Consider the following 11,646-nt stretch of genomic DNA (forward strand, 5'->3'; position numbering starts at 1 on the left):
CCATGTTTGAAAATCAGCCTTTTGATCAGAACTGTAGTGTGTTTGGCCTCTTCAAAAAAGGTCTTCAAGTAGTCAACCTAAATAAAAAGAATGTCCTTCCTAAGCTGAATGAGATTAAATAATTGTTACAGAAAACTACATCAGTCAATATTCTAGGTCTATGTGAAACCTTCCTCTCTGACAATACTGATGATTTGGATCTCCAAATACAGGGCTTTAACTCTGAAAGAAAACGTAGTGGATCCATTGGGATGGGGGGGGGGTCCTCTATGTAGACAGTTCCATAATTTTTAACAGACATGTCGATCAAGAAACTAATGGTAATGGGAAGGAGAGTATCTAGATCGAAGCATCCCATGCCCAATCCAAGCCAATACTCTCATGTTCAGTTTACAGGCCATCTAGTTCTACTGCTGATTGGATTGAGAGTTATGTAAACTCCACCATTAACATGGATAAGTAACTTTCAACTTTGCCCAAACAATTAACACCCAGCTAGAGTAACAGATAAAAGTGCTAGTATCACTGATCATGTTAACAGTAATAGTGAAATTAATAAGCCAGTGTCTGCAATAAATGACCACTATCCAGTCTATATAACTCATCCAGACATGTTCAGAAATCATCTAAAAATGGTTGCCATATTGATATATGATACAGGGACTTCAAACAGTTTGATGAGGAAAAGTTCTTAAATGATCTAATTTGCAAACCCTTCCACTCAGTTTGCAATATAGCTGATGTCAACAATACCTTAGACAAACAGTATCAGATGTTCAATGCAGCCTTATGCAAGCATGCCCCAATTAAAACAAAAAGGGTTAGGGACAGAAGAGATAATTACCACAAGAAAAAAGACGAAAAACTATAGAAAATGGAGGAATAAAGCTAACTAAACACCTGATAGATAAGGCAAAGGAAGACTATTATAAACAGGCTATTCATGAAAGTAAGAGTAACAAGACATTGTAGAAGCATCTAAAAGAGCTGAACCCACCCAAAAACAGTTGTTTTATCCCTAGACAAGCAAAATGATGACATAGCAACATCTGGACAAGACAATGTGGAAATGTTCAACAATTTATTCACCAGACTAAATGGGTGAAGGAACTACCTAGAAGACGCTCTAACTAGCACTCAGTACCTATTAAACTAAAATGTACGTTGGCTCCCCGGACCCGTCTTGTGAGATATGTACTCCTGAAGGTGTACAGACATTCACATTAATGCTTCAGTGTATCAATCACAACATTCTCTGGAGATAATCATACATCGATTTGGGGTCCACTCAATCCTCGAACAGAGCATATTCCACCCTATGCAGTCAGCAATTTATTGCAAACCTATCCCAAACATAAATCTTGATGGTCACATGTCACACTGACCATAACAGAATGTACTGCGAAATTATCTCTACAAAATTGTGAACCGCTGCACTGTTTGTACTGAAAAAGCGCCAACATAAATTTGGTCATTTATTAATCTTTACAAAAACCTACAGGCTATCTACATCTGGGGTTATTCTAATATATTTTTTTTTACACACAACAGAAAAAATGTGGTAATACATGAGTGCATGTTATACTTGGATGCATGCTACATTTGCTAATTTATGGTATGTCTGGTTGATGAATCTTGTACATTCTATTAATGTGCACTATTTTAATGGTCAATCCACTAGCACTGGGGTGCACGACCCATGGCCCACAGGCTGGACCCGGTCTACGAATGTGTTCTGTCCAGCCTTCAGGGCAAATTAAAACAACACAGAAATCTGGTTAAGTGAACTGCAATTATATTAAAGAAATTGGTGTTTGTGGCCATTGAGTGGTCTTAGAAAATTCAATCTGGCCCTTGGCCAAAAAAGGTTGTGTACCCCTGAGCTAGTCGAACATACTCCCATGAATGTGTAAGACTTTTTTTTGCCTGCACAATTGAAATCAACACCTGCAAAATATTTTAAATGGGGATAAAACATTGCAATTACTCAGCTCAGTCAAGGGAGCAGTTAAAAAGCTGTAAGTAAGGTCACGCTCAAAATACACACTACAATGTAAATTTTGTTGCCCACTTCACTGCTCAAAACTGATTGAAAAATATGTCCGTGACTCATTCATGAACTACTGAACCAAACACTTGCTGTTAAACCCTAAGCAATCAGGCTTTAGACAGAAACATTCATGAGACTACCTTGATCTCCCTAACTGATAAATGGCTTAAAGCAGTTGATCAAGGTAAAGTAATAGGATCTGTGTTTGTAGATTTCATGAAAGTTTTTGATATGGTGAATCATGAAATCTTTTTGAAGAAACTGACAATTCTTCAATGCGATGAAAGCACAATACGATGGTTTACTTCATACTCAAGTGAGAAAATACAACATGTTTATATAAATACATGTATTGTTCTGTCTGAACATGGAACAATTAGATATGGAGTACCACAAGGCTCAATTCTAGGTCCATTATTGTTTATACTGTTTATTAATGACCAACCCCTTTTTAGTAAGGGTCTCAGTATCATCTACAGATCTCTATGCAAATGACACAACATTCGCAGACATCCAAAAACACAAAGCATGAACTAGAAATTTCTTTACAGGATGCTATAAACAAACTGGACAACTGGTGCACATGCAATGGCATGGAGGTAAATACTGGTAAAACTAAAATGTTATATCAACACGGCAAAAAAGAACAAATCTTAATAGTGATAACTATGTCTGACTTGAAAGGATAAACTACTTGGTTTTTTGGTTGACAATCACCTATCATGGACTGAACATGTCAAACATATCAGTAAAAAAGTTAATTCACGTTTATGGCTTCTCAGTAGCATAAGACATTTTCTCCATGAATGGCACAAAAAAAACTATTTCATTACAGTTAAATACAACCTTATTGAGAATACTGTAATATATGATAAAAACATAGCAAAGCTAGCACATCTTCCTAAAAAGAGCATTTGGGCAAATATCAATCCAGACAGAAAGTTAAACTTAACTGTTAAAAATATTACCTATTAAAGACGAAATTCAGCTGAGAAAAGCTAAATTAATATACAGGATATCCAACAATAATGCTCCTGAATATTTACAATCACAATTCCAGCATAGGCAACCTGGTAATTCTGCCCACCTGCAATCCATGTCTACCAAACAGTATAAAATTCCCAAACCAAATAAGGAATTATTCATAACAAGTTTCCAATACTATGAAACTTTGCTCTGGAAAAGTATTCCAGTTAAGATAAAAAAAGTTGCCCATTCTATTTCCTTCCTCCAAACCCAATATATCTAGTGGCTTCAGAGATGCAGTTAAAATAAATACATTTCTTTTTTATGAGGGCCTCAAGGTAGATTAGTTCTTCAGCTAATTGTGTTACCCTCTTTAAATAAAGTTATTATCATTGTTATTATTATTATTATCATTACCTGATAGCGCGACTCCTGTGTATGAAGCTACAGGAAAAAATATCATGAAAACTCTGTTTTACATAAACTGCAACATGTATTCAATAAAGATGCCCTACAAACTGAATCATCTCATGATAAGATACCGAAAATGAACAGCAAATGAAACCATTACATGTCACTGAGATATAGCATACATGTTCAATAATCATAATGGGTAGGTAGTGGCAAAGGTTGCTTTTGCAGTCATTTTGATTAAACAGCATTTTTCAGTTACTGTAAACTGTAATGTTTATATATTTTGGTTGCAGCCATAACTATTACATATCATTTTGATAATACAAAATGCAGTAAATTAGTAATATCTACCATTCCAAACCTTTGTTTGCGTCAACCCCAAAGATCAACAACTGCTAGTTGTTAACACAGCTTCAGATGGTAGGGACATGCAAGATTTCATGTCCTCTTTGACTTTTAAATACATATCTGGAATAATTTTCTCAGAAAATGTGTCTAAGTAGTAAGTGATACAACAAATAGCAGATCCAGCACTGATGCCATCTTTAACAATCCCTTTTTATGACACAATACTGAATAGACACAAGTCATGAATGATGAAACTGACAATATCACAAGTTATAGTTGTGGCTCTTTGTCATAAAAGATTTGTATTTAGTATGTGGAACTAGCATACCCACTATAGTTGGTTGCCAATCTGAAATGTTCAGTGTGTCTTTACTGGAACCCTTGGTTTTGATACCAGAGATTGGTGGACTTAACTCATTAAGCCCCAATCCCACCTATAGGCATGATGAGGCTGTACCCTACCTCCGAGCTCTGCAGCATCAAGGTAATTTAAGATACACCAAAGTGGGTGGTATTGCAAAAAAGCAGACAGATATAGCTCTACAATGATACCAAATAATCTGGATGTTCTAATTGCACTACAAAATACATAGGGAAAAACCTAATTTTTTGTACCTGTTTTTTCCCCACTCAAAATTCGCTCGTGGTTGGAAAATGATTTTGTATTTTTTGGCCTCAGATCTAAGGCAGACCAGTCTGAATTGCACACAGACAGTTGAACCTTTGAAAAACTAGGCTACGGTGGGCATTTGGAATGAAGAGTGGTCTCCATATGAAAATAATAGGTACATTAACCCAACAAAAAAAAAACAAAAAAAAACTCAACTTTTACCTTTCTGCTCATGCACAAGCAAAATAACCAATGGAAAATGATATTTCTAAAACAACTAGGCATTAGTCTAATGGAAAATCTGTTGAAAGTCTATGTATTATGATGTATTCAGAAACAGCCCTCAAAATGGCTTTCCTACTCGCAATTCAGGCGAAAATGACAAAAACCTTCAGGGCCGAATGAGTTAAATTAGTTGAGAAGTCATGTTTGATTTTGGTTGTTCACATACTACACCGTAACCATTTTATCAAGTGTGTTGGTGCCTAACTCCCTTTTCAGTTAAAAATTATTCCAAATAAAACTATCTGTTATGGGCTCTGGGGCTCATCATGAGCTCATATTTAGAAGCTGTCACGTTGGTAATGATACTGAACCTCATGGAAAACAGTGATCTGCTGAAAGATAGTTCTGGACAATGAAAAAACAATCGGTTATACTTGTCACGATATGCTGTATCAGAAATATTGTAGTGCAATTTGCTGGTATATTGTTACACCCTTATTAACATGCCTGAGGTTCAGCCCTCTTCACACCAGGAACATGAAAGGGATATTTTACTCTCCCCCTTCTACAATATCTCCAACTTCTGCTATTATCTCTCTTAATGAAACCCCTAATAACAATATATGTCATATGAAATATAGAAAACCAAAACATTAATGATATTCCAAACAACTTACCTTGTCTAAAATCAGACAGCATCTTATCTAAAGGATGGTCATCAAACACGAAAAGAAGGTGGTGCTGATAGAACTGACAAATAGTTTTTAGTGATATTTTATCATCTGGATCAATAAGAGCCAAATCTCTGATATTCAGCAATGCTACGATGTTGTCCCTGTCTGCCTCGTACACTGGGATTCGAGTGTAACCTCGTCTCATAATCTCGGTCATAGTTTCAAAATCCAGATGCTCATTATAATCGATCATAAACACATCCTCAATTTTTGTCATAATATCTTTCACAGTTTTTCTGGAAAATTCAAGTGCCCCTGAAATAATGTTTACTTCATTGTCTCCAAACTGATTGAAGTCCTTGTTCATTCTGATAAGTTCTTGTAATTTTTCCCTGTTGTAAACCTGACCAATTTCTTCACCAAGAATTTTGTCTAATAGAAGACTAATTGGGAAAGAAAGTGGAAATGTTAAACCCATAAAGAATAATGTTATAAAGCGGGTCTTTGCTCCAACAAGCAGACCGTGTCTGGAACAAAGTGCCTGTGGCATAATCTCACCAAATATGACAATAGCCAATGTTGCACCTATGACAGCAAAGATACCATTTGTAATATCATCCAGTAAAACTGTTAAAGAGTTATTTACAAGCACGTTACCAAGTAAAAGTGTACATAGTAAAAAATTTCCCCTCTTCCGTAATGGTGTAATAACCTTTGCATACTTTTTTTCATTGGGTGAACCACATTTTGCAATGATTTTTAGGTCTGTTTTATCGAGAGTCATCAGTCCTAAATTGAGTCCACTGAAAAGTCCTGACAATGTCAATAATAGTAAAATGAAGATTATCTGCAGCCAGAGAGGAAGTAAGGATTTCGGCTCTTCTTTCTTCTCAACCGCGATTCTGACCAGTGGATCATTACCCTGATGCACCCACGAAGATTCTTTTCCGCTGGGCAAAAGTGTTTCTATGCACAAATAGTAGTAGCTTTTGTCTAACGGTTCTAAGTTAACGCTGAAGGAAGCTTTGTACAAATTAGAATTAATGGGCTTAAAAATGTTGGTGAGAGATGCGCCCAATTTGTCACAATCCTCGCCCCTTTCGGCGCCCCTGGACGTAAACCTAATATGGCTGCTGTTTGTTAGGTTACTGCCGACCAACACAATTCCATTATCGGTCCCCGAGTACAATTTAAGAGTTCCTTCGTTATCACGCAAAATATTCTCCTCTGTGGACACAATTGCATACACTGATTCAGAGTAAACCACAAAGCCATCCGTTGTTAAACACAAGATAGCAAAGACAAATGTCACTGTGCGGTTGACAAGAACACTGCAGGCCATTGCCTGTACACCGGAAATCACCTATAGACGACCGGTGATTACGTAGATGCTTACCCTTGATATGTCGAAATGGTTTATCTGGCCTCAACTATTTACAAAACCATTTATTTTGATAGATTCGATCTCCGAGTTCGTTCGATATATGGTGCAAGTCATTTTGTGCCAGGCTAAAACGCTAAGTTGATGGCATAACAATGAACATATTAATCACACATGTATGTATGTATGTGCATGTATGTATGTATGTATGTATGGATGTATGTATGTATTCATTAGTTTTCTGACATACTGAAGGTTTGAATCATCCATATATTCCATTCTTCTCGTGACTTCGCTCTGCGCTTAATCACTTCATATGTTTGTCCAGATTTGAGGTCTTCCGGACGCATAATTCTTGGTTTCCCTCGCGGCCGCTTTCCATTATGTCCTCTTCTATTCAGTGCTGCAGTAATAAATAAAGAAGTGAGAGAACGCAATAAATAAGTGAGGGGACGGGTATTTCTCATATGAGGGGAGGGGTCCATGGCGAGCGCAAACAAATAAGGGACCCATACATATTTGCTTTCTCTCTAAAATCACTTGCAAAAACCTTTTCTTTTTACAAACTAAACTAAGTATCTCTTCATTTGTTTCCCTATAACTGAAGCTGACTTTCTCCATGATCCAAATCCACATCTCAGAAGCTTCTAACCTTCTTTTTTCTTCCTTCCTAAGAGTTCACGTTTCTGATTCACACAATGCTACACTCCATACCATGGTTATGACAATATTCTTTTTCAAATCTTTGTTAATTTTCTGCGTTAGTAACTCTTTCTTGTTGTTAAATACATCATTCATCATTACAATTATTGTGTTTACCTCTTTCACAACTTTCATCTTCTGTAATAAGCCAATCCCAGATAACAGAACTCTCTCTCTCTCTTGTTCAGCTTGTTCACAACCAATTGTGATATTGAGATGCTTGTTTCCCTCTTTACATACTCTCATGACTTTGTGTTTTTTTTAATATTGATTTTCTTGTCCCGGCAGCTATAACTTCGTCATCTACAAATTCTGCATCCTTCACCAGTTGTCCCCCAGTTCGTACTCCTTCTACTTCTTCCGTTGCCGCGACCAAGAATTTAGTGTTAGGATTGGTCGGCCTGGTGTCAGGATAATGTGGCTGGGTGCGACATCATGCTACATGTCTGCGGCATGATGCATCAGTGCTAAACATCACTATAAACTGTTACACTGCAGACATCGTAGCGATATGACTGATTTTTTTTTAAAGCAACGTTAAAAATCTAAATCAGTCACACACACACACACACACACACACACACACACACACACACGTCTCGACCATCAACATTTCTGCCTATATAGAGAATAATAAGGGTGATAACAAGCAGCCCTGCCTGACTCCACCCCCTATCAGTCATGGTTCATGATTAAACTCAGTAGTGTATGGGGATACCCTAGGGACAATGGGACCTTAGTGTTAATCTAGGAGGGTTGTACTCTGGGGACAATGGGAATTTAACATGGGGAACTTTAACATGGGTGGGACTATAGAGGGACAAAAAGTATTTGGACTGTCTAGGGACAAGGGGAATGGAACATAGGAAATGTTAACAGGTGTGGGACTATAGAGGGACAAAAAGTATTTGGACTGGCTAGGGACAATAGGAAAAAGCACGACTGTGAAGGTAACGACACGGTACTGACAATGGGCAACAATGCAACAAGGGCTGACCTCAATCGATACCAAAGAGTGGGGGAAGAAAAAAGGAGCCAGTCGAGAAGTAGGCCTTGTCCATGGCAAAGGCTTAAGACAGTTGAAGATGATTACGTTCCGTTCCTACGTTTATACGATCCACACAATGGAAGGAGAAAATCAAACCCAAATTATACTATCCACAAACCCCAATATCTACTATCCACACACGCGAAGAAGCATACAACACACCACACATCTACTATCCACACACGCGAGGGAGCTTAAAACTAACCATGCATCTACTATCCACACACGGGAAGGTGCCATAACAAAACATATTATATACTATCCACACACGAGAAGGAGACAAAACTAACCACACATATACTATCCACACATGCGAAGAAGCAAAAACTAACCACACATCTACTATCCACACATGCGAAGAAGCAAAAAACACACCACACATCTGCTATCCACACACGCGAAGGAGCAAAAAACTAAGCACACATCTACTATCCACACACCAGAAGGAGCCAAAACCAATCACACATCTACTATCCATACACGCGAAGAAGCTAAAAACTAAGCACACATCTACTATCCACACACGTGAAGGAGCCAAAACCAACCACACATCTACTATCCACACATGGGAAGGAGCAAAAAAAAAACCCATACATCTACTATACACACACGGGAAGGTACCAAAACAAAACATATTATATACTATCCACACACGAGAAGGAGCTAAAAACTAACTATATATCCACTATCCATACAAGCGAATAAGCTAAACACACATCTACTACCCACACACACACGAAGAAGCCAAACTAACCACACATGTACTATCCACATACGAGAAGGAGAAAATTAAACCAAAATTTTACTATCCACAACCCCAATATCTATTATCCACACACGCGAAGAAGCAAAAACTAACCACATATCTACTATCTACACATGCGAAGAAGCAAAAATACAAAACAACACCACACACATACTATCCACACGCGAGAAGGGGCCAAAACCAACCACAAATATACTATCCACACACGCGAAGAAGTAAAAACTAACCACACATCTGCTATCCACACATGTGAAGAAGCAAAAACACACCACACATCTGCTATCCACACACGCGAAGGAGAAAAAAAACTAACCACACATCTACTATCCACACACCAGAAGGAGCCAAAACCAACCACACATCTACTATCCATACACGCGAAGAAGCTAAAAACAAACTACAAATTACTATTCATCCACAAAACCTAAGTCTCTACTTCTCCTTTCTTTCTTCTTTCTCCTTCTTGATTTCCACTCTGAAGAGCTCTTCTGTCAGGTCTTCAGTCACTTTCAACATCCTGACATTCTCTATCTCTGCAGGCTTTGGTATCAGACGTTGCCTGACACGATGCAAATTCACGTAAGCTTCGTTCAGCTTGGCTAGTCTTGAGCACATCTTCATAGGAGACTGAGTCAACAATGGATGGTCAGGCTGGAGACTACACCATTTTATAAGGTTCAAGCGTGACGCGATCGAAAATATCCCTACTCTGTTTGGAGTCGCAACGCTAAAATAGTTTGATTTGAGGAATAGAGAGAAGTCAAAGAGCAATATTCATGATACAAATGGCAAACAAACGACAGACGCATTTTTTTTCTTCCAACCACAACATTTTTTATTCAAATAAGTTAAATAACTAATAACTAATAACTAACAATTAACAAATTTTTAAAATTAACAATTCAATCAATAATAAACGTTTTTTCTTCAAATAACCATCTATTTTGGACAAGGTAAACAACGTTGTGAACGTAATTAGACTTCCACTGTTATAAGTCATTGGGCCATTGATGTACACTACGTTTCCTAGCTAAAGACATAAGAAAACCATAATGGTCACAAAACCATCGATCTACTTTCTAATCGGTTCTAGAGGAGTGACGATCAAAACAAGTTACTAAATGTTCTGAAGAATATCAAAGACTGCGTTGATGCAGAAAAAACACACAATAATGTCCACACACCAATGAATCTGTGCCTTGTAATTTCACATTATTGAATTGTATCGTCTGGGCATTTCTTCTCATAAAGTCAATGATATCGTCTTCCCATGGGGGCAGTCGAAATACACCACACAACCTCCTTTAGGAAAGTAGACGGCTACCCAGTGGGTTCCTGGGAGATGACTGTCGTCCGTGTTGATCACATAAGCTTGATGTTCTTGAGGTTTGCGATGAGGTAGTTCATCTTTAGCACACACGACCGGATTCCAAGAAGCAGTGTACGATCCGTGGTTCAAAAGGTAATAAAGTTCCCAGGTATCCATTTTTGTGTTGTTTTTTCTTCACAGGTAATGATAAGTGATCAATTCTATTCTGACTTTCTGTTTGAATTTGTCTTACAAGTAACCGTTTGTTCGTTTTGTCTCTTCACTCTAAGCCAAGAGAGCTTCGATGCGATATATCTCTAGAGTCGTTAATGGAAGCCAAGAATGTTCACGCAAGCCTTTATACCACTGATGCAACACGGCTTTTTCCGAAATGAGACTCCAAGCTTCTTCCAGATACTTGTCCAATTTTTCTTCTTGACTCACCATCAGACATTTATCGTGTTCAATTTGACTGGGATGATAGTTTTGACATCCAAAGCAATATTTCTTGATTAATTCCGTAATTTTTTCTGCCAAGTGTTTGGCAAAAAAAGAGACTAAATGCTGTTCTTGTTCTGGCCATCTGGACTTTATCACTATGTCCTTTTCGTCTTTGTCTTGGGGTTCTACTTCCACGGTGTCCTCACATTCCATATCCAAAGATTCTCCACTATGTAAAGAGGGATAACAGTCTTCCACGGCTTCTAATAGTCTAGAATTACTTCTCTCAAACTGTTTATTTCGATGGTATTATCGAATTCTGCATACAGGATGACGTTCACCGTTTGGGGTAGAGCTTCTGCAAACTGAAGTTCCACACGCAGTTGACCAGATTTTATAGGGTGAAAATATCCCTCATCACTGCCTTGGTCTGGAGTGAAATCAAAAGCCCACAAAGTGTAACCTCCTGTATAATCATTGTACGAAATACCGTGACTGGTGTTGGTCCCTAACTGTCCCGTAGCTTCGTACAGGGACAAGTACGACGTCAAGTAATTCTTCTGGGTAATTTAGGTTCGAAAAGTCTGGTACACAAGGCCTTGCCATCGCGACTGACTTCGATTTTGGACACTCTGTAGTGCTTAAACTGGAATTGATTTTGATGGTGAGCTCCCTTGAGTGCTGCATTTCTCGCGATGCCAACGATCAAACG

The 11,646-nt window shown here is 38.0% G+C and overlaps 1 protein-coding gene across 1 annotated transcript; it reads right to left on the minus strand.

Moving 5' to 3' along the window:
• Nucleotides 1-1,610: 1,610 nt before the first annotated feature.
• LOC149795314 (unextended protein-like) lies at nt 1,611-6,632 on the minus strand. Its single transcript, XM_089963776.1, has 2 exons — nt 5,291-6,632; nt 1,611-1,744 (listed from the first exon to the last, which is right to left on the minus strand). The coding sequence occupies exons 1-2, from the start codon at nt 6,627-6,629 to the stop codon at nt 1,611-1,613; spliced, it is 1,473 nt and encodes a 490-aa protein (XP_089819902.1). The 5' UTR covers nt 6,630-6,632.
• Nucleotides 6,633-11,646: the final 5,014 nt, after the last annotated feature.

This window comes from Sinohyriopsis cumingii, chromosome 7, assembly GCF_028554795.1.
Source record: "Sinohyriopsis cumingii isolate HCF-2022 chromosome 7, ASM2855479v2, whole genome shotgun sequence".
NCBI lineage: Eukaryota > Metazoa > Mollusca > Bivalvia > Unionida > Unionidae > Sinohyriopsis > Sinohyriopsis cumingii.